The sequence below is a fragment of the Gallus gallus genome, chromosome 2, assembly GCF_016699485.2.
Source record: "Gallus gallus isolate bGalGal1 chromosome 2, bGalGal1.mat.broiler.GRCg7b, whole genome shotgun sequence".
Taxonomy (NCBI): domain Eukaryota; kingdom Metazoa; phylum Chordata; class Aves; order Galliformes; family Phasianidae; genus Gallus; species Gallus gallus.
The window spans coordinates 102614153-102638529 of NC_052533.1; the positions used below are offsets into that span (position 1 = coordinate 102614153).

At 39.9% G+C, this 24377-nt stretch overlaps 1 protein-coding gene across 17 annotated transcripts in view; it reads right to left on the minus strand.

The window, feature by feature from the left end:
- TMEM241 (transmembrane protein 241) overlaps window positions 1–24377 on the minus strand; it is a 99928-nt gene that overhangs the window by 74747 nt on the left and 804 nt on the right. For 4 of the 17 annotated variants that reach the window (XM_040688550.2, XM_040688522.2, XM_040688542.2 and 1 more), the window contains exons 1-10: window positions 21877–22019; window positions 20791–20837; window positions 18277–18354; window positions 13887–13968; window positions 10551–10628; window positions 9139–9164; window positions 7669–7720; window positions 6474–6522; window positions 4982–5027; window positions 4004–4039 (exon numbers count right to left, since the gene is read on the minus strand). In XM_040688550.2, the coding sequence (XP_040544484.1) occupies window positions 4004–4039; window positions 4982–5027; window positions 6474–6522; window positions 7669–7720; window positions 9139–9164; window positions 10551–10628; window positions 13887–13968; window positions 18277–18354; window positions 20791–20837; window positions 21877–21948 (566 nt within the window). In that variant the 5' untranslated portion in view covers window positions 21949–22019. Of the gene's footprint in view, window positions 1–4003; window positions 4040–4981; window positions 5028–6473; window positions 6523–7668; window positions 7721–9138; window positions 9165–10550; window positions 10629–13871; window positions 13969–18276; window positions 18355–20790; window positions 20838–21876; window positions 22020–24377 lie in introns of those variants that run through there. The other 13 variants (XM_040688505.1, XM_040688459.1, XM_040688478.1 and 10 more) reach the window with 7 other exon arrangements.

Below are 24377 nucleotides of genomic sequence, written 5' to 3' on the forward strand. Positions count from 1 at the left end.
TCCTGTGAAGTGCAGGGAAGGTTAAAGTCAAAGGCTTAGATGGCATTAAAGCTGTGCTGCAACTCTGCCCTAAACAGAATATCAATAAAAAAGGCACGATTATGCTATAAAGTCAGATTAGGGATCCAGTGGGTTCCAGAAGGACAGCCTAGATATAGGGCTGTAGCAGGAACAAAGTCCTCACACAGGGTTTCTCTGCTCCCTCTTCTTACCCTGTACTGGGAGCTTAGCCACCCGAGGCCTCCTCCCCAGCTAAAAAGGAGGTTTTGGCAGCAAGGAGAGCAATTTATGCCTGCAAAGCTGCCTCTGTCTCTTGCAGAACATCTACGGCAGCTTTTTTAATTCACAAAAATGATGGATTCACAGCTCTTTCATAGTCAGATACAGTTTAACTGCACCGGTAACCCTGCATCTCTGACAGTGCCATTTGAAATTCTCCTGCTATAAGTCCTTGTTTCTCTGCACCGGTGACTATCAGGTCATCTGGCACACCATTGTGAACAAATATCAGATAGCAATAGGATGCACTGAAACTTTCTTCCAGGTGCCCCACAATAAGTAACATATCTCTACCTGCCTCAACACAGGAGAGAGCCCAAGACAAACTGTGACCCTCTTCTAAGACATTATATATCCCCCAACATGCCAGGCAGAAATGTCTGTCCCCTCATCCTACAGCTTGCCAGCTGGGTGGGGAAAGAAATCTGGCTCCTACCTTGGTGAAAAGTGAGGGACTGGAGAAGAATAAAAGTAAACATAAGATTACTGGGAAAAAAAAAAAAAAACACAACATCAAATAAAAACTACTAGGAATTATTAAAAGTATCAGTAGTGGAGGAGTCAGAATGCAGAGAAATACAATCATAGAATCGTTTCAGTTGGAAGGGACCCTTGAAGATCATCTAGTCCAACTCTCCTGCAATGAACAGTGACACCTACAGCTATATCAGGTTGCTCAGAGCCCTGTCCAGGCTGACTTTGAATATCTCCAGGAACAGGGCATCTACCACCTCTCTGGGCAACCTGCTCCAGTGCCTCACCACCCATACTGTAAAAAAAAAATAATATATTCCTAGTGTCCAATCTAAATCTCCCTTCTTCTACTTTGAAATCATTTCCCCTTGTCCTATCACAACAGACCCTGATAAAGACTCTGTCCCCTTCCTTCTTGTAGTCCCCCTCTAAATACTGAAAATCCACTCACGTCTCTCTAGAGCCTTCTCTTCTCCAAGCTTGTCCCCAGCTCTCTACGTGTTCCATCCCTTGCATCATTTTTGTGGCCCTCCACTGGACATGCACCAACAGGTCCATGTCTCTCCTGTACTGAGGACTCCATATCTGGATGCAGTGCTCCAGGTGAGGTCTCATCAGTGCAGAGCAGAGGGGCAGGACCACCTCCCTCACTCTGCTGGCCACGCTTCTTTTGATACAGCCCAGGATACAGTTGGCTTTCTGGGCTGTCAGGTCATGCTGCTGGCTCATGTCCAGCCTGCCATTCATCAGTACCCCCAGGTCCTTTTCAGCAGGGCTGTGCTCCATCCTTACATCCCCCAGCTTGTACTGATAGTGGGGGTTGCCATAACCCAGGTGTAAGACCTTGCACTTGGCTCTGTTGAACCTCATGAGGTTCACCTGGGCCCACAGCTCAAGCCTGTCTAGGTCAATACAGTACAACACTGCAGCTAGAAAGGTGGTATGCTCTGTTTTAAAAAGCCATTGAATAATCATGCTGTAAATAATGGCTTAAGAAGAGCACCACACTTTTGTCCTTGGCAAGCATTTCTTCAGATCTGAAAAGTTCCTCTCCAGGAAGGTTCCTCTCCTATCATGGCCAAAACAGTCTTTGAGAAGCCTTACTTAGAGGAAGCAGCTTGCTAATTCACAAAACTTAATGCTGAGCACCACCTACCAGAGATAAGCACATTTAGAGTAATTTTGACCAAGAATTGCCCATCAGAAGTTTGTGCTCATGCAGGTTTCAGAGTAAAATGTCTTCTATTCAGTGTGATATAAAAATATTTTGGCCTGTTTTCTACAGAAATTAAGTTTTTGCAATAATTCTCTGTCAGCCACTCTATACCGTTCTCAAACACAATGACCAGCTTCATCCAAATGTGGGGAGTGGCAGACCTGTCAAAGATAACTATATACTTACAGGTCTCATGAAGGGACAAATCCTGCCAGTGCCTTTGGTGTTTAAGAACACATTTCTGCTTTAAAGGAGATGCTAAGAAAGTCATCTCTCAATTTGCACAACTCCTCTGCAAGGAGCTTAGGAACTCGGAGTTCTTAAACACACGACTGTACGTCACAGTTCCTTAGTGAGAAGCTTCTCCTTTCTGAAAACCACCATAACGATATTCATCCTTTCCATGTGATGTAGTGCTCCTGCTCTCTGCTGGACACAACTTCACAGACTTCAAAGGATCCCATCAGCCAACATGGCAGGGAACACGGCAGGGACTTTTCAATCGCAGCTGCAAAATTGAGACCTTGGTCAAAATCTGAATTTGAAGGTTCAGGCCCAGATGCAATTTTCAACTAAAATAACAACTGAGAGCCAGAGTCGGGCAGCTGATAAACAACAACAAAAAAATCAACTGATTTTACTGCTTGCTTAATGATTATTATTTCAGCATTAGACATAAAGTTGTACCTCATTCAAGACTTCACAGATTATCTCTCTGCACACAGCAGCATATCCACAAGCTCCATGACGACCACACTTCAGAACAATTTCAATGAACACAACCACATCCTCTGAGTAAAATTGATTTTCTTTGCACTTCGCACTAAATAGAAAATGACAACTCACTTAAAACAAGAGCCTGCTTCAAGCAAATTGTTGTTCAGGTATTGTTAATGCTTGGGATCCTGGTGAACAGACACTGCAACCATACAAACCCCAGATCAGTGGCCTGTATTACTTACTTATGGAAGCAGAAGAGCCAACCGGACTACAATAGAAAGAGGTATACGCTGTTACCACGTTGATGACATTCATAAGTTAACTGGAAACTGATGTTAAATAATCGTCCTACAGCAGTGTTTCTGATGTATTCCTATCAGGGATCTTTAATGTGGTCAGACTAAAGCACACAATCAAATGATAAGAACAACTTCAATTTCCTATTCTTATGCCAAACTTCTGCCCTGTGTTCTACTTTGACCTAAATTAATTTATGTCCTTCAGTCCTTTGAACCATCCTCCTCCCTTAGAGCTCCACACCCGTAGTCTCATAGTCCACAGCATTCTCATACAACTTTATTTACCATTCCAAGAGGCCAATATGTACAAGCAGATGTGATTATGGGTGGACAAGGATCTAGTAAAGGTTCTATAAGCCTTAATTTAAATAAAACCTCACAAAAACCTAGTGGAAGCCATGCACGCTAGGTGTTCTGGTTTGCATGGCTCTTTGGAGAAAGGACTGGGTTTTTTTAATCTTTTCTTAAAATATTTTGTTTTTGAGAAAAATACAGGGGACTCTGGTTGGTGACTCAGGCTCTTTCACTAACTGCAAAATAACAAGCCAGTTTTATATCTCCCAATCGGAAAAACAACTAAATGTCTGAATTACTCAATTCTACTAACAGCACTCTCAACAGTCAGTTATTGCTCATGTTCTTTGCACGTGGTACTTTTATAATCACTGCCTCCCCCTCTGGCAATTTGGTACAAGTTTGATTTTCTGCAGAGAAGGTTTTGCCAGGGAGTTACTCTGTAAATATTATTTCTGGAAAAGAGAGATCACTTGTGCACATGTTGATTAAAAATTCATAATTAACACCTCGTTACCTCCCCAGGTGTACATTGGCATGTCCACCTACAACCATAGCCAAAATCATGCAGCTGTTAAGCCATATTTTTTCAGTGAATGTCATGCTAAATAAATATATTTAAGTAGTGGTAGCTCTGAGTTTCCTAAAGAAGGCATGTTTGAAGATGAAAATATATGCTAAATAAACCAGCCATAGTGTATCAAAGGCTTATTCATTTTACCTGAATACATAGTTGATGTACTGTTGGTCCAAGTCACTGGGAAAGAAGAGGAAAAAAATAAGGTATTCTTTCAGTAATGCTGTTCATTGATATAAATAGATCACTGTATTAAGTAGTAGCACAATATTACGATGTATCCACATAATGTTATAATTATGTAACATGCTTATATTATTACATATATTTTATAAACATTCATATTACAACATTATGTTAGTAGTTTATCAGCATATTAATTTACACAGCATATGCACAAATTTCTGTTGCTATTCTGTTACATTGAAAGTAAAGATATGGTGAGCCTGGCTAAAATTTAAATAAAGATGGAAAATGATTTTGAAATAAAGGAGCCTCTCTGAACCCTCAATACATGTCATGTCACGTACATATACATAACACACAGTGGCAACAAATCCATCCCCATACAGACAACTGCAGACACCATGCATGTGCCATATGAACATGGCACCTACTTTCAAAACAACTTCTGTATGGCTGATGTTCTAGACTGCATATAGGATTGGTACAACGTTCCAAGGTTTTTGAGTTACACAGACACTGACATCCTGTGGCACCCCACCAGCTGTTAAACACTTTTGAGACTGTGTCGTAAAGGGAGATACTGACACACTCAAACTATGCAGCTTTCAGGTTAACACAAACTAACATTTCCTCTTAATGTCAGTGCCAGTAACTACAGGATCTTTTCCCAGGACTGAGTCATCATCCGTTGATAACACAGTGTTTAAAACTAATTCAGTGTTTGTGTTAGCAGTATAAATATCAATAACCACATGGTATTGCTGGGATTATCAACAGTATGGCTCTTCTTGTAACAAAAATCATTAACGATTAACCAAGAGTGATCCAGTTCACATAGATAAAGCAGAGATCCCTACAGTTCACCTGACTGCTACATACATCAGTCCTCTTTGATAGCAATCTCCTTCTATTTCAAAGAACATGAAAATACATTACCTTAAAGAATTAGGTTTCCATAACTTGTGAAATACTTTGTAGGCCCCTGTAATCAAAATGACATGGATTTACCATAACATGCAATCATCCTGACAAACAACAGCTTATTTGGTCATGGTACTGACAGACCCCTCTGAATCACACTTAGCAATATGGCACAAAAGATGCCTAAATCATGAGTAAAATCAACCTATCACTTCAAATTAATGGTTTCCAGAGTGTTATCCTCTGAGAATACTGTCACGCTGTGTGTTTCTGCTAGTCCTTCTGGATAGGAGATGACTCCAGATCAAGATAACTAAAAAAACGTGGGAGGGAAATACATGTGCATGTGCAAATACATAAAGAAAAGTGCTGTAGAATGGGTTCTTCAACCCACCTATTTTTCTGGGTAACTTCTATGATATGTTCGTCTATGCAGATCCTACAGTTGTCTGTTCTGAGCCATCTTGGCTGTTTGTGGGATCTCCAGGCTCTTTGCATTCTTCACCAATTTGCTTTTCAGTTAGCAATGTTTTACAAAGGAGAAGTCTCAGCTTGGCTCATCCCTAGTTACAGCAAACAAGTATTTCAAGCGAAAAATCCCTAGATTTTTTGTTTTATCTAAATGAGCAGGAGTTTATAACATTTCCTATAAAAAAAAAACCTACATCTTATTTATATATTAACATATATTTTAGCACATGATCTCCAGATCTCCTTAAACACAAATTATAGACACATAACCTGTGACCTGCTAATTTTACAGTATAAATAGACAAAGTAAAGAAGGAATCACCCCTAATTTGCAGACAAGACTTAACATACAAATGAATCACTCAGTCTGTAGGAGATCTAAGAACCAAGTACAAATCCCTTACTATTCAGCTTAATGTTCCAAAACATACAAACCTCCTACTTATATACTGCTACTCAGCTTTTCTTCAGATTTTTTTTTTTTGCATCTGATTGTTTTCAGCTTTTCAGGGAAGAATTACAGTTTATCCAACAAAAGAAAAATACAAAAACCCTAGAGATCATGCAACACATCTTTAATTAACTTATTTATTTAAAAATGCATATGATTGCATCAAAAGCTCCAACATTTCAACACCCTTCTTTTGGAAACATTCCATAATATTTTGGAATACTTTTTTTGGTTAACTTTTAAATAAAATCTGTGTATACAAAAACGAAGTTTCAGTTCTTCATGTTTCTTCTCCGCTCAGAGAGGAAAAGTGTCTCTCACTGGGCAACCACTAAAAGCTCCAGAAAACTTCAGCGTTGATTAAAATGTATGTGTAATTTCTCACCTGTCTACTCTGTCTGATCTGTCGTTTTCAACTTACAGGCTATGAGAGGAAAGCATTTTCTTATCTTTACTAACCTTTTTATTTTAAAATGTTTCTTACATCAAAAACCCTAAATATAAAATAAAAATTCACAATAAAGTTGACTTGCTTCTCCAACAAATTCACTCTTCATAGTTGTTCCCCCAAAGAAGATGACTTACCAACACAGATCAAGTGAATTAGAGCCCACAGATAACCGTTTGGATCAAACTGCAATAAAAAACATCTAGGTAAATAAAGGTATCATAGAATCATTAGAAGAAAAGACTTCTAAGTCCAACCATCAGCTTGTCACCACTATGCCCACTTAACCATATTCATATTTACATAAGCATTGCTATTTCCCTGCACTTAGCTTTGTAAAGCAAGTACAGTGGGAGCTATAGCACAAATGAAAAGAAGACTAAAGAAGGCTAGAGATATCTCTTCTATTCCCCTTAGAGATATGGCACATGCCCAGTAGCTGTATCCTGTTAGCCAGGTTCTCAGCCCTGTTGAAAACAACTCTGTTTCCTTTGGATACAGATATCATTTTAGGTGACCTGAGACTATGGACGCCAGCCCGTATATTCTTCTATCATAGCCATTTTTCACTTAGCAGAAAAGTTAACTTTTGACCTCCCAGTACAGATGGATAGTCAGTCACAGAGGGATAAGTGGATCAGAGGAACAGCACTCAGGTATTGGAAGTGGTGCTCTCTTGCCCCGCTTCCCCTAGCAGCCCCTGCAGCAGCCAAGTAGTTTGTTTCCCAGAAAGATAGGTTCTCTTCATAATCAATTGAGAAAAATGAATGTCTGCTTTCACAACTATACACAAGAAGTTCCTACTCTGCACCATGGACCATAAATAGAGTTAGCTCAGGTGAAATACTTCTGTCTACCTTTAACTGGAAACACCTAGACAACAGTAAGAGCCTTCTTAAGCCTCCAAAAGAGAAAGACAGGCATGTCCAAGGAATAGATCCATGACAGACTGAGCCACTCTAGATTTAGAAGTAACTCCTTCCTTTCACCAGCGACTACAGAAAGTCCGTAGAGTGACTACAAAGCTAATTCAGGAAACCACTCAACATACTTGCAACAAATTCAAACCTAAGTGATTCGTTATGCCCTTTAAGAAGCTATACCATGATATCCCCGGCTCCTGACTTCACCTAAAAGCTCCATGTCTGTACCGGTCAGAGGTTTTACCAGGACACAAACACATTAAAAACCGCAAGATTGTAACATGGTGATAGGACACGTTTACAAATCCTTTGCAGGAATCCTGCCCTAGCTTACAAGTAAAAGCTAGGGCATTTATTTGCTAAGAAATAGAAAGGCCAAACTAGAGCCACTTTACAAAACAGAGCTCACCTGCGTGTCACATAAAGGAAGGCACACTGCTGCTACCAGGAGGAACAGCACACTGTGGGTAAGGGAAAAAGAAAGTAAGAATTGTACTCCTGGTGAAATATGGACACTTCTACTCAGTTTTATACCTATACGTTTCTTTTTTTGCTTCATTTTTATTCCGTATATTTATAAAGTACTTTCTGCCAACAAAATTACATTTTATATCAGGCATTCATTGTAATTAATACAGACCTAAGCTGAACAAGAAGAACATCAGCACAAACCATCTCAGTGGTGATGAAAAAAAAGAAATTTGTAGGGAGAATTGTTTTTCACTCACTGTTTGGCTTCCTTAGGTTACTTCAGAAGACCCAAACCAACTCATTTGTGGCTACAAAGAGCTTCCAAAAAGTTCCATCACTGGGGTAAATTGTGTATTACAACAACTTTAGCAGTGGTGACTCCATTAATAGTTACGCTGTTCACTCCAGAACAAAGAGTAAAGTGGGAGTGAGTGGAAGCATGATAGAAATGGCTTAAGGATAGTACAGATCCTTCCCTAGTCCACAGAACTGGACTAAAAATCTTAAACTGCAGCTGATTGGTATTTCTACAGGCTATGCAGAATATGCAGACGTGGAAATTGGACTGTCAGTATTAATAACAACAAATATTTGCTTTTATTGCTCATTTTCCTGCTCTTCGGGGACACAGAAGGAAAAGATAGAACTGAGACAAAACAACAACAACAAAAGTCCAACTGGTATCCTTGACAATAATCCAGTAGAGAAAACAAGGCCACGGTAAGCCAGATAATGGAAACAACAGGGAGGAAGTTGGAAGGCAGGGCCTCCAAACACTCTGAAAAATAAACCAGTGTTGTTCAGTCTAAGTACAGTTAAAAGAGTAAGAAATGTGGAGGACAGCAAATATACTGTCTTCAAGGGAATGAGTGGGAAGAATGAAACTTTCAGTATGCGGATGGATGATTTCTGTTTGTCACGATCTCTTTTTTGTAGCCTAAACAACCAGGGCCAACCAAGACTGGTAAAGTTGTGTAACTTAATACGAATGATGCAGAATGATGCCAGATGTCACCCACCTTTCCTCCTCAGGAAAGGCATTTTTAGCTATTTTCTATCCATTATCTTTCTCTTAGTGCTTAATATTACCCACTGAAATATCAAACTTGAGTTCCATCTCCTTTTCAAAAACATTACTGCAAGCACTGTTTTGTTATTCACAAAGGCCAGCCTTCTAGCTATTTTTATAAGGAGAAAAAAAAAAGTATCTATTTAAGCAATAGTATAAAAGAAAAAAGAAAATACATTTTAAAAGTATTTAATTACTTGTATGTTGCAATTTATGCTTACCGCCCACATGAATCTGTCTTACATTCTTCATTGTTTTGGTGTGCTACTATTTGAAGCAAATACAGAAACTGGAGCCAAAACAAGATGAAACTGAATCTGAATGGTTTTTAATACTTACCTACAGACTTTCAGATGAGAGATCTGCTGTAAAAAAGAACACATGATTAATTGTCTTATTTTTTTAATTAGTGAGAGAGTACCTTTTCCTTTCAAAATGGGAGAGGAATCACAGATGATTTTACTGCACCAAGTACATGAAAAAGACAGCAAACAACACTGAACAGCCCATTATGTTTGAGTACTGCTTCACAAATTGAATTTGGGGAAACAAACAAACAAACAAAAAGAACAGTGACTAAAGATTAACCTACTCCAACTTTTTTTTATATATATTTTCAGGTTATTTACCACCAAGTAAACCTAAAAACAGACATGAATGTTACACCTGGATCTTACACTTGTCTTAAGTATACCAGAAGTGTGTACTGTAGATATTCAAATATTGATTATACTTAATTAATTAGGTACTTCCCCACCCAAATCAGTCTTGGTCTAAATTCATCAAAGTTCCCCAATCTTTTGGTCCAAAATCATTCTCCAGAAGATTCCTAGCAAGACCTGTGTTTGCATTATCCTTCCTCATTGTGCTTTAATTTTCAAAGAGAGGAAACATAAGCATGTGAGCTAGAATGAAAAAATAGAACACTGTGGACAGCACCACAGAGATACGCCATGGCGCACACTGCTACATCCCTTAGCCTTAACCTTAGGGAGGTCTTCAGTTTGTTACAAGAAGCAAACACTGGTATTTATTTGCATTCTATATACACTGTAGAGGTAATGAACTGAAGATCTCTTCCACTACAAGCCATGGACCATTTCAGAAATGATATTGTGATTTCCCAGCAGTACCTCATACAGCACCTCTCTGGTCAGACAATTAGAAAAGCATTTCATAGCCTAAAAAGAAAGATCTCCGGTGTAGCTAAAGAGAAACAAAGTGAGACCTTACTAAAGTAAGCAGGAATTGTTCTCACTTTAGCAGGTCTTGGGACAGATTCCCAAAGCAAAGTGTAAAATGCATTACTTTTCCAACACTTTACGTAGAGATGTGATCAATCTATTGATACACATGATATATTGAATTCTAGATATATTAGACTAGTTAAATCTAAAGACCTAGTCTTCCTTTCCCTCTGCTCGAATGATGAAATTCTTAAGTACAACACGAGAGAGATATTAATTCTCTAAAGCAAAAGGCAAACTGGACTAAGCCAGCCTTAAAAATGGAAATTAAGCCATCAATATGCACTTGCAATCTTTCATTCACTAAAAGAGAAAAGAAACATCAATATAGATACTTGTCAAAAGCGAATCTCTCTCTGGGACTCATTAGTGGCTTGCTATCACAATGAGATTAAAAAAGCACATAGCACTAATGCCTGCATGAAAAGAAATTAGATGTCTTGTTATAGGGCTGTTCAAGATACAGGAGGTGTCTTGAACATACTAATTAATAGGTGAAATTACCTCTTTCTGCACAAACTTCTGGAAGCCACAGGTTATGACTTCTGCTGCATTGTGTATAGTAAGGAACACTGGAATTGGCTGCCAACAGGAGAGAACAAAAATGCCTTGAATTAACTCACTTAACAGTCACAGACATAGGAAGGGTGTTCCTATTAGGGCTAACTGTCCCAGGTATTTGTATTATTTTGCTTGGTTTTTTTTAAATTGTAGACCCACATCACATCTCCTGCAGGAATTTAGACTTGTTCCAAGAGCACAGTCACTATTACAAGGCACATTTATCTTTAAATACCACTTTTGAGTGCCATGTCCAGATGTTCATACAGAGCTACCGTTGTGAGAATTGCCACAGGTTTCTGCCTCTGGTTTTGCCTCTTTGTTCGCATACCTACAACCTCCACAGTAACCTGTTCTCATTATTTTCCCATCTCCGTCTGCTGGTACTAACACAGTGTTACTCTTAGCAACAGAATTACTGGTAAGATGATTTTAAGCCATTGTTTTCAGTTACTGCTAGGAAGATCTGCCAGAAATTTAGGTAGAAATGTAATAATAGTTCACACAAAAGCAATGTTGAAATTATACCCAATGAGGCATCTGGACGCAATCCCAATATGAAATCATTAAAAAACAAATCCCAGTGATAACAACAATGAATAAAACGCCCATGACTCCAGGCAAAACCAACTCAAATTAGTGGCTCACAATAAATCCTCCAAATCAGATCTTTGGTCTCTCAGACAGTCACAACAGAAGCAATTATCTGCTCTGATTAAGATAGTCTAAAGGCTACGGCAGTTTCAGGAAGCAGTTTCCCTGCTTATGGATAGTATTTAAATCACATGAGTAGAGAATGAGTTAAATTCATACTGACATCCTTGCATTGTAAGTATCAGGCAGTAAATACCTTTTCAATTTAACTTTGTAATCAGAAATCTCTTATTTTCTGGATTTTTCTTCTCTTGCCCGCAAAGCAGGATAAGCATCACTAATTAAACACTTTAAACCATAATAACAAAGAGGGTGGATCCATAAATACAACAGTTTCACCAAGATAATTCTTAACACCTCTAAATTAGCAGTGAATGAAAACCACACAAACACAACTGGCGTGAAGTTGTCAGCTCCTGCTTTATCAGTTCTGGAATCCAATTCTCAACCTTGTTGCTGGACAACTAAACACAATAAAACAGAAGTACCAAACATAAGCATCCTGAGCCTGAAATAACAGAAAATACCATAAAAAATAGAAATAACCATAAACAAGGTAAGATGACAGCAAAACTTACATTCTTCCTTTCATGAAGCCAATCTGATGGATTTTCTTTCCTCCTCCCTGCTTTTGGCTCTTTCAAATACGTTTCAGAGCCAACAATGGCTCCAGTTTGCCTAGCCCTGCTAACCTTCTCCATATGTCTATTGTCTTTGATGTGACTATTTTTTAAATTTGTGAGTAGGCTTAATACTCACTAAAAGAAAGGTTTACTGTTTGGACAGACAGGGTGAATAGGCTCCGTACAAATCTCCTCTCACAGTTTTGCATACTTTGGCTAATACATCACAGTTCAGAGCTAGGCAGCACTGCTCCAGTCTCAGCCCTCAACTCTTGGGCAGGATAGCCCTTCTGTGTCTCTTGGAGGGGTACAAATGGAAACTGAGATCCTGTCTCTATACAGGGCTGTTTGAAAGCAGGCATCCACCGTTTTGATCAAAAAAGTTCACGTGATTTCTACTTTAGAAACAAACTCAATTACCACAAGTAAATTTGTGAAGTGAGCAGTTTCAGGTACAAGGATGTGGTAGAGTCCATTTTCCTTCTCTCCACATCACAAAATTGTTGTAGGCAAATTTACTGAAAATAAAGCTTGTACGTAGGTTTGAATTTGAGGCCAGCATTACATACGAGCTATGGCCTAAGACTACTTGTCATTCTGCTGTTCCTCCTAAAATGGCCACAGAACCAGGCTCATCCACAAACAACAAAAAAACCTACAGAAGTGGGTGATGCTCCTCAGGAATGCTTTGGGATCCAAACCAAAAACTTTTCACAGGCCCTGTGCCATGCCAGTACATATTACTCTTGAATGATCACAGAGTAGGCAAGGCAGGGAAACAAGGTAATTTACAGGACTCAGAAAGAAGAAATAGCAACAGAGGATGTGATTCATACCTCCTCCACCTCACAGGTGATCAGGCAGAAAAGATGCTGCTGCCAAGGGTTTATTGCTATTTCCAAACAGCTCTTTCCTTAGAGATCTTTCTTGAGTTTACACCAGGGAAGCCTCGTGGATTTGCTTTGACAAGGAATCAAGAGGAAGTGAATGCAATCACCACGATACAGAGCTAACCTGGAGGCATGTGGCTTCCAAGCACGCAGCCATGCTTCCCAAAGATCAGTGGGGTCTAAGATGAGGCCCATCGCTTTATTTGAGTGGACAGAAACCAAGTGTCCTTTTCTGCCCCGTCTTTCCACTAGGATGATCAAGGGCTCATTGTAAAAAGAGTCTTGTCCAAAAATTCCCTTTTGATCTCTCTTGGGGTTTAGAAATTGGTAGAAGTAAGCTGGATCTGGAATATAAGGTGAACTGACAGAAAACAGAAGGGAACTAGAGCATGAACTACTGCAGACAGTAACAACAGTAAAACAATTAAAAAAAATCATGTTGCTGATTTATTTTAAAATATTTGTATTTTTATTTATTAATAGTATGTATATTTTTTTACTTCTACTTTCTGAGAAACACTGGCTCACTTAAGTAAAAGGCATTCAACTCTAATGAAGGCAGATTTGACATCCCCCGATTAAACATTTCATAGGTCATTGTAGTTCAAACAGATAATAAACCTGATGAATCAAACCCTTCCCATAATCTCTTCCCAACTTTCAATTTATTTTTTCAAATCCTGTAAAGCATCAAAGCCTCTCACAGAAATGGCTTTCATCCTTTTCTTGGAAAGATTTCCCCCAGAAATGCGTCCCATTAACCCTTTTGCAAAATTAGAGCCAGTAACTTCATTAACTTCTTCCCTACCTGCACAATTCAGAACAGTGGATCTGTCTGCAAAACCCTGAGGACTGTGGAGCAATGAGGAGTTCTTCAAACTGTCTGAGAGAGCTCAAGGAACGCTGAAGGCACTTTGTGCTTTTTGCTACTGCTCTACACTTTGCAAGACTGGACCATTGCTCTATGTTAATAGATTACGTATTATGTGAAGCCCTCCCCCTCTCTTTTCCACTCAACCCAAGAACAGCATTAATCCCTTGTATGAAGAGAACATTTTTTGCTCACAAAGTAGAGGCAATACAGAACTCACATCTACCTGTGTGCTTCTTACCAGTCTAGACAGTGCCCTAGAGCCAGCATAAATAATGCCCACAAAAATTACCGACGCAGGAAGCCAGGACAGGATTTCAGACCTGTGGAAACAATTCAAATCTCATTACTTCTCTAGATTCTGTTAACATGCAGTTAGCAGCAGTTGCTTACAAGGAATATAACATATGTATGTGTACATATATTGAAAAGTGTGCATATTAAATTCACTGTCTGATTGTTCAATATTCCTCTCGCTTACTAAGCAAGTCTCTTGAGACAGAAATAAACCACTTCATCTAATCCCAGGTGGACAACATTACTGCTTTTCTTTTCTTTCTGCTTTTTTTTTTTTCCACTCTTTCCCTGGCTCTTATCCCTCAATAATTGTATATTTCATAGCAGTTACTCCTATTAGCTCTAAGGGAGAGAAATTTCATTTCAATAATTTCCTTGATGCTCTGTAAAAGGAAGAAAAACTTTCAAATGAAGGCATAAAATGGTGCACTCGCACAGACAGCACACATTTTCACCATGTACAAATACACTTGCCCACCCACGCATTCATTTCTTCATTTCTCAGCCAGATTTACAAAGAGATTTCTGCTGAAGATCGGATTGTCTCTGTGGGAGCCTGTCTCTGGAGATTTCCTAATGACACCCCTTTGACTAAGCCAAACTCCTGGAGGCATTTTGACAATTAATGAAGGAATTAAATCATTGCAGATTGATGTTGCTTTGTTTTGTTGTTGGGTTTTTCTTTTTTTTAATTTAATCTTGGTTATGGCAGTCGAGTCGGGCTTCAGTTTTGGGCACTGTTCTTTTCCCATTTTGATACTTATGAGAAAAAAAGGCTCAGGTAGGTGGTAAACTTCAGAGAGAATAACATACAATTTTGAGGGACAGAGATTTAAAGGACTAACTCGGAGGCTTCTCAGTACTGAAGAAGACACTGCTGCCTTCATTCACCCTTCCTAAGTCTTGAACTAGTCAAGAGAGTATTAGCACGTAATACTCATTTTAAATATGAAGTCAAAGTACTCGTGGTTCATTAACTGGGATTATGCTTCTAAATAGCGTGTACGTGTCAAAATGCAATTATAGGTATCACTGCATTACAATACTTCATGAAGTACAAAAAAAAATGGACAAATAAAGGTGAAAACAGAACAGTCTAAATAAGATAAAACATGCCCAAGGATTTTTCTTATCTTTAACACAAGGAAAAAAAACCCAACAACTAAACGTCATGTTCCCTTTCCTTATATAATTTTCTAAGGTATTTGGTAAAAAAAAAAAAAAAAAACAACAGAGTAACAAAAGAATGGCCTTTAGATCCTTTTGCTGATATGAAAATTTGCTCTTTAAAGATCAGGACCTAAAACCGTCATGCTTCATTGCCAATGAGTTCACATCAGATACCAACCACAAAAAAAACCAGACTCCAACTGGACTTGCAGTAAATTGAAGAAAGAAGGAAGGGAAGAAGAAAAGGGAGGGCTGGGAAGAAGAAAGGAAAACAAGATGAAAACTGAATTTCCATTTAGTGCATAAAAATATCACTCTTTCATGTTTCCCACCACTAAATTCTAGGCATTCCAAATATGTCTCCGTTTCCAGTGCAATGCTGTGAAGTGCAATGGAAAAGGACTTAAGATGCTTTTCCCATGATGCGACAGGAGAATTTTATGCTGCCAAGTGGGAATTTCAGGACTGGAAAAGAATGCATGGATGTTTGATGTAATGTGTCAGCACCAACAATCTGTCTTGTATGCAAACCGAATCGCAGCTCCTTATGTTGGCAACACAGCAATGTACGTGCAAAACAAGCAAGTTTAGTGACGTAAAAAAACCTGATGAATTTATGTAGTGGGGTTAGATTCAAAGCCCATTTAAGTCTTGGTCTTAAGTGGGTAGCTTCCCTAAAACCAGACTTGGAAGTTTTGGTTTATGCAAGTTTCTGAGCTGGGAAAAATTCAACAGTAGAAGAAATGCCAACCAGAACATAGGACTGAGGTGCCTGCTGGGGTCAGGCAGAAGGTGGGTAGCAGATCATGGCACTGGAGGCATTATGTGAATGCCACATACATTCTTCCGCACTCCACCGAGTCCTGTTTTGGACACAAATTCTGCAGACAGTTGCTATTCACCTTGTAGAAGCAACAGTGATGGTGAGAATCTCTCGCATTTGGCAGTACTGAAGAGAAACAGATAAAAAGCAAGATATTCATCAAACCAAAGGGAAATTAATGTAAATCATATGTTTAATAGGACCAAGGACTTGTTTTTATTTGGTATTTACTGTGAAGCTAGTATTCCTGACTTTGTCATCACCTTCAGGTGGTCATCTCTAGGTAGTAAAACAATTCTTCTGAAATACTCTTGGGTACCTTTACCGGCTCAGAGAGCTCATGAGATCTGTCTGCAGAACAGAAATACTCTGGGCTTTGTGGAAATACACAGATGGGTAACAGTTTATTACTTGCAGCACGAGAAGACCGGGGACTGGAAACAGTATCCTTAAATATTCTACATGTACACTAAAAAGATAGATGCAGAGACCAAGATGCTGGAAGAGGGGGGAAAAAAAAGCCATTCTCAGTCCACTACAAAAACATCTTTACAGGGTGAAGGAATATGAGAGGAGATGATGGAGAGAACCTTTGAAATATTATGGGGTTTTTCATTGCTTGTTTTTTTGTGGTTTTTTTTTTAGACAGAGATCTATGCTGAAAGTTGAGTTCAACAAAGCATGCACTTAATCCTTCTGAAGAAAGGCAGATTCAAATTCATGCTTAAGTACTAGTCTGAATTATAGCCAAATAATTAATTCTGACCATATCGTTCTGTCCACAGCTAATATTCTAGAAAATCACTGCAGAGCTTTCCCAAGATGTATTTTAACCAGTTTCCCTAGAGTATGCTGACATCTAGTGGCCTGAAGTCTCAACCTGCAAAACACAAACTAATTTTATGCCACAGTTTTCTCATATAAAAACGTCCTCTTCAACAGTGGAAAGTGGTTCTTGTGCAGTGTTATCTTAGATGTCTGTCAAGTTATGGGAAAATGAAAATGTATTTTCCAAGCTGGAAAAATTATTCAGCTTCTTTTACTGTCACAACTTAAAGCAAAAGTATTTTCTCAACTAGTGACAAAAAGCTGAATTAAAAAGGACATTAGTGATGGCTGTATTCCTTTGCATTTAAGCTGTACTGCAAAGACAAAATGTGCATAAACAGCATACATTTGGTGACAATATATATCAGTAACTGGTGCTTAAGCAAAGTTTGGAGCCTAATCCTGCCTCTGCCAAAACCAATGAGAGCTTTGAACTCCACATCCGCATCTTATCTACGCTGTAGATAAAAGATAGGAAGTTAAATCTTGTTTCCGTTTACAGCTCTGTTTAGGTTTCAGTGGGGATGTGGCCACCTGCATGCACATAAAAACAGAACTTAGCCTGGTTCTCCTCACACGTGGACGCAGAGATTTCACTCCCAATGAGGAGCTTCAGTTTTGCAAGTCTACTGCTTACATTCCAGACAGAAAATCCATCACGTGTCACATGATAATACAAATAACTGAAAAAAAATTACACTGGAAGGAAATTCTGACAGTCAACCAGCCTGATAGCCCAGCTTCAGAGTTAAGACACATTGTTCAGCTCACTCAGAAAAGTTTTGAGTATCTCCAGCAACGGGGACTCAGCAATTGCTATGGGCATACATCTTATAAATCATGCTATTTTATGAAATGTAAAGGAGATGCCACATTTCATTCCACAAAATGGATCTTTCTGAGCAGAGTACGATACTCTGGATAACTCTTCTAAATGGTAGCAGCACTCAGTTCAAGCAGATGATCTTGATCCATTGAAGAACATCTGAATTTGGACTTAGATCACTGCACCAGTCCTGTGCACCTCACTGGTTACTCTTGTTGTGCACTTATGCATATAGAGACATGCATAAGGGTGAATGACTCCCATTTATGAGCCCCAAATATTACAGAGAAGGTGTCAAATCACATTTGCTGACTGCACTGCACTGAGATTTTAAGGAAGGGGGTGTCAATGAACGCACTACTGAGGTTTCTCTGCTGGTATTTTTCAGATGATCCGGGGAAGAGATGCAAAAAATGACATTGGATAAATTATCCTTGCAGCCTTCTCTAGTGGTTACACTTCTTTATCTTGCCAAGGTGAAATTGAATCTGCTCTACATTAGTAATGTGTGGAAGCGCGTGACTGAACATTGATTAGACTGAAACGTAAGATCTCTCCAACACTAGCGAGGCAGAATACACACATACAGATACACATATCATCTTACTTTTCAGCAAGTTAGTGACTTGCTAAACTAGTGAACTACAAAAAGTAAGTACGCAGCAGATACTGAAAACCTCACAGTACCTTGAACACAAGCTTATCTCCACCCAGCCCAACTTCCAGGAGACATGAAGCAGAAGTCCACCAACTAACGTCTGCCATCTGAAATAGAAATAGGACAGTATCCCTAAATCGTTTGGTTTTTGTTTTTTTTTAAACCATGTGAAGCATGACCTTAAAATCCCTAGAATTTCTCAGAGCACACATAGGACTATAGTCATCTACTGCTCTTCCAGGTTACCAGGGATGGCACTACTCTTTAAATCTTTTGTTTCCTGGTCTGTCTTATCCTCCAGGTTTTCTATTATTCTGGTTCTTTCCACCTCATATTTCAAGTGTTCTATAAAGAACCACCTACTGCAATTTCCTTAGTCATGTTATTGAATCCCCATTTTATTGTTTCTTCCAACAAAATATTTAGTAATCATACTGATGTTAAAGCCATGACAACCTAAAGATGCAAGTGAGGCAAGGATTGTGACAAGAAATAAACATCTGTACATATAAACTGTTATTGCTAGAGCAAATAAATATGATTTCAGGATTCACAGACTGATCTCAGCTCAATGAACTAATAAGTCCCAAGGATGAAGTGTACAGTCCTGGTAATTTCAAACATTAGCTTTATGACTTCTCGTTGTTATTCATGCTGGGCCTAGATTACACACTGCCTATAACTCAAATGGCATGTAGCACGCAGTAATTGAAGTGCCATTAACAATCAAATCATCACGCTGCATGAGCCTCTGCTTCAGAGCCTCTAGAGGAAAAAAAAAATGCAGCCAGATAACTTAGCATATAGACAAGAATACTGTGGTTTTCTCATTCAAATGGTATAAAACAATTACACATATTCTGAATTGACTTGTCTATCTAGTCACATATCTTGTCACAATGGCATACCTAAGTTTACTATGGAAGTAGTATTGGAGACCTTAGCAATCCTTGCAGATAATTTAAAATCAGTAGTGATGCACAGTGATTTTTTTAAGCTTTATAGTAAGTGATCAGTTTCCTTCCTTTTCAGGCTAATGGTTTTCAGGGAGGTGCTTCTCAGGTAAAAGTACCCAAACATCGAGTACAGCTCAGGCAGAGATACTATGCTACAGTGTTAAATCACATTAAATATATATCAGGTATAAAAACGGGTTTGTTGATTATTCCCAGTTATCAGAGCGAGCTCACTGTTCATAAGGGTTTGATGAACATCCAACACCACTATCACAGCTCACTTCACCTGTTTTGGACTGAGGGCATACAAGAGCTTGATGCCAGATATCCCTCATCTGCTGAAGGCTTGATCATGCTCTATTCCAAACCAGTGATTAATTCCCATCAATTTATGTAAAAAATTTAATATCATTTCAGGTTTTAAGGACAGAGCTTGAACTTATTAAGAGTTCCAAATCCTTAGCACTACGTGATACAGTCTTTGGCTATAGAGGGAACAAAAACAACATCAATGAACGGTGTGAACTGGGCATAACCCTTCGTTCCTTTGCTCAGCTGCCTAAGCTCTACATGAAAGTGTATCTGAGTCACTTAATTTTCAAAGAAATGGTCACCTTTAAAAAACAAAATTACTAAGATGCTGGGATGTATTTCCAAATAACGGGAAAAAAAAAAAGGAAGTAAATGTGGTAACACAGATCCTATACAGCCATTGAGGAAATGCTTTTTTTTACTGTTGACTTACCAGGCTTGTATTTTACATACATTACTCAAAACCCTTTTTCCTGTGTGCTCAAAGACTTGTCCAAGAGACTGTTTGCACACAAGCAACAGAACTGAAGTAAGCACTTGCTGCACATTTAATAGAGCTGAGTACACTCAAAGAAACTGGAGATTCCCAGAGGAGTTATTCCTAGAAGTAATTACAGCCCTGGAGTTGCAAGTCAGGCAAAAACACAACCCATGTTAAGGTGCAAAAAAGGTCCACAGATTTAACCAGTATCTCAAAAGAGCAAATGGAAGAAGACTGGAATATAATAGGCCAGAATTTCACTAAACACCTCGCAAATTATTAACACTAACAAATGCATATTTGGCAAAGCATTGAATTTCTCATCAAAATACGATAGGGACTTACAACACACAGCTACAACAAAGACTAAGCATGAAAATAAGCAGCACTGTATTGGTGTATGTATAAAGATGGGTTAAAGGCCTGCTTTCATTAGCATACTGAAAAAGAATACACCAAATCTGCATGTTACACACAAGTGCCATTCCCAATTTAGACACACTGTGCTATAACTGCCACTTTTCTAGACTGAAGCATAAAATTTGCAGATAACTGGGAACTGATGGAGTCTATATATCTTAATTAAATCACCACTGTGATGCTTAAAATTTGACCAAGACAAATGAATGCCTGCTTTACTAAGGCTTCATTAAGTATGTTCTCTTGAAAGCAAAAGCCAGTAATGAAATGAAGTACCAAAGTTAGCTCCAGCATGGAACAACGAGACATTTACTGACTGAACTTATTGACTGAAGTCATTTTTCAAATAACTGTATTCTTAAAATGGTACTTACCCTTGAAAAAGGGTAGGGTAGGTAAATTTCAGGACAGACAGGACATACTGGAAAACAAATACCAAATTAATGGACATCAGACACACACAGAGTTATAACATTAACACGCAATCGCAAGAGCAACAAAATACAAGAAGCTCCTACCAAAATAAAGCAAAATAAACAGAGAAGAAACAGCCTGAACACTTTCTGTAAGTTCACTTCCCACGCTAAAACTGCTGGCAGGCAGCAGGCACTGAATTACATGAGGTATGGAGATGACACACTGAGCAGCACGGAGGGAGATCTGCTTCTCTTTCACTTGCTGAGCACACCCTGCACTGTGCACCGATTAGGAAACGGATGCAGAGGAACAAAAAAGATACAAGAGGTTGACAATTAAAATTATATCATCCCACAATTATATAATCCCAAAGGTGCAGCCTTTGGCATTAATTTTTACTGGCTTAAGACCGTACACCATAATGCCCTGTGGAGATGAAATAAGCTGTGGAAGTAGCTTCTGTGCCATTGCTTTGCTGGGTCCGTATGGATGGATGCCTTTTCCCACTATGCGTGTATATGTATGCATTTATAAGGCAGAAATACATATGTGACCTCCCACTATTTAAAGGGAGATTATAAACAGGAAGGGAACTAACTTTTTACACAAGTAGACTGCGATCGGACAAGGGGGGATGGTTTTCAAGGGAAGGAGGGGAGATTTAGGTTAGATATCAGGGGGAAGTTTTTCACTCAGAGGTTGGTGAGGCGCTGGCACAGCTGCCCAGAGAAGCTGTGGTGCCCCATCTCTGGAGGCGCTCAAGGCCAGGTTGGATGGGACCCTGGGCAGCCTCCCTGGGTCCCTTCCGACCCAAACCTTTCTAAAGTTCTGTGATAAATTGGACAGGAAGGAGCGGCCACTGTATTGTCTACGCCATACAACGCAAACTATTTCAAACCAAGTTAAAGTAGTTCGCTTCTGGGCACTCTGTGGCCGTTTCCGCTGCGAACGACCGCGAACACCGCTGTTGCTAGACAGCCGCGCCTCCCCGGGCAACGCCGCGCAGAGCCCACCGCAGCCCGGCTGCACGGGGCCGCGCTCACCTTGTTGGTGAAGCAGGACGCCAGGTAGAAGAGGCAGAAGGCGAGGCCGCCCGCCGGCCGCTTCAGGTACATCGGTCACCGCCGCCCGCCGGGCCCCGCACCGCCCGCGGCGGCCATCGCGGCGCGGCGGCAGCTCCCATGGCACCTCCCCCTTAAAGGGGCGATGCTGTCCTGTGGGGCCCACCAGCCGCTGCGCCCCCAACCGCCCCAATGCTCTGTTACACCCAGCATATGCCTTTTTTGCCTCCCCCCTTCCCCCCACCCCCCCTTTTTTTGGCCTTTTTTTGCCTTTATTTTGCCTTTTGTAGCCTTTTTTTCATTGCATATCTTAACAGATGTAAACCACTTTCTTTGCATTTAATGTTAGCTGTAATATCTGAGCATTATGTATGTTCCACAAGTTCCGAAATGCTTAATGCTAAAATATAATCAGCAAATGCTCAGAACTCAACTGGAGTTACTCTCTGCCTTCAGCCTGTCAACAAGCTTAATGAAGAGTCATTTCAGGAACTGCAGCCTTTATTGCTTAACTCACACTGTTTGGACATAGCTTATTGGAATGAGCCTCCCTGGGAAAAGAAAAGATATGTATATCTAAATAAACAGAGCAAATCGAAACCAAGAGTAAGCAGTGTATTTTACAGCTGTGCTTACGTACACCAGTGACGTGTAAGCCCTAAATACGGCATGGAGGTAGCACAGCTGTGACAGACGTGTCCAACCCAGTTACTGTCACTGGGCGTCATTTTATTGCACGCCTCATTCTTGCCAGGCCAGGTGTAAGCAAGGGCCTCTCTGTGCTGTTCTCATCTTGCCTTTGCTCAGCAGGCAAAGTTCTCCCTGTGTGTGCACACCCTATTTTGGGAGCACAGAATAAAGCCGCACAAATAAGGGAAAGGTGACTGCATCCTAAACTGCGAAGAGGGGAAACTAACTGGTAGAGAAGAGGGCGAACCTAAGCCAAAAGATGAACCCATTTAACCTGTCCTGAGGCTAAAGCCTCAAAAGACCAAGTCTGCAGGCGGGTTGGAAGCTGCACCAAGGCAAATCCAAGCACTTTGGTTCATGAGGTGCGTTCTCGTGTGGTTTGTAAGGAGGTGGCCCAAAACCAACATCTGATTCCTGGTGCTGACAGGTTTGGTCCATCCTGGGCCGTGTGGTGGACAGTGTCAGTGTCAGGGCATTTCCACTTCTTGTCTTAGAGATCTCTGAACATCAGGAAGCAGGCAGAAGCGTACTTTGCATTGTGCCACAAATTCAGCCTGTACTGCTTTCGGAAAGAATAAGGACATTGTACTGGCATCACCAGCAGTAATTTAAACACATGATAAGAATACTTGTGAATTTTTTAACTCAGAGGAGTATCGTTTTCATAGAAAATACTACACTAATCTCTCTCACCATGTTTCTTGTGGTATTTCTTATTAAAAGTGAGAGACTAGGGCAAACACGATATAATTTCCTACAGCAAAATGCAGAGGAGGGTGTGAATTGTTGTAAATCCCTTCACGTGCAGACTGAAGAATGAAGATCATACAATCACAGAATCATTAAGGTTGGAAAAGGCTTCCAAGATCATCCAGTCCAACCGTACACCTATCACCAACGTTGCCCACAAACCCACGTCCCCCAGTACCACATCTACACTTTTCTTGAGCACCTCAAGGGATGGTGACTCTACCACTAATGGCTAAACAACTTCAGGAATATTTTGAGTAAAATTAAGGGAAGTTTCTGCTCTAGACAGATTTGAAACTATTATTATTATCATTTATTATTATTATTATTATTAGGGGATGTGAGGGTGTGGCAAATGATTTTGTTTAAATGTGATTTTGCAGAACATCTCAGTATAATTCAGTTCAAGGTTTGATCCCTTCACTGAAGGAAGGGGTCATGGGCTCAAGGCCTCAGCCATGCAGTGTTTATCTGAAGAGGACTTGCTTCGAATCCTAACTTAGATTGCAGGACTGAGGAACGTGAAACTTTTTTTTCTCAAAATTAAAAATGGAATAATGAGATGAATATGAAGTAATGTGGGGTTTTTTGAACCCAAACCTAACATTTTCTTACTTGGTGCTTGTACAGATATGCCAGAGTGCTAGATTTTCTCAGTGCAGCAGGACACTGCTTTGACATTCTGCTTGCTTATTTAACAGACAAGTACAGTCAAAGAAGCTTGAAGGGGGCATGGCAGCAGTCTTTTAACCCCACAAGGTTCTGTAGATGGGAAGAAAGAATTTCCTTCTGTCAGGGTCAGGGGTGGAGAGGACAAGAACCACACTGCTACTGTATCACTAGACCAAGCTTTCCTTATCATCTGTGGTGCACATCTGCATGGAGCGTAGGCAGGAGCTACTGGACTGGTTCAGGAGCTATGGGCCTAGAAGGGAGTCATGGCCTGGTTTGGGAGTTACTGATCTGGTTCAGGAGTTACCAGCCTGGTCCAGGAGCTACCCTAGTGCTTCGATGTCTGCCCTTTCATCCTGCAGCAGGCAGGA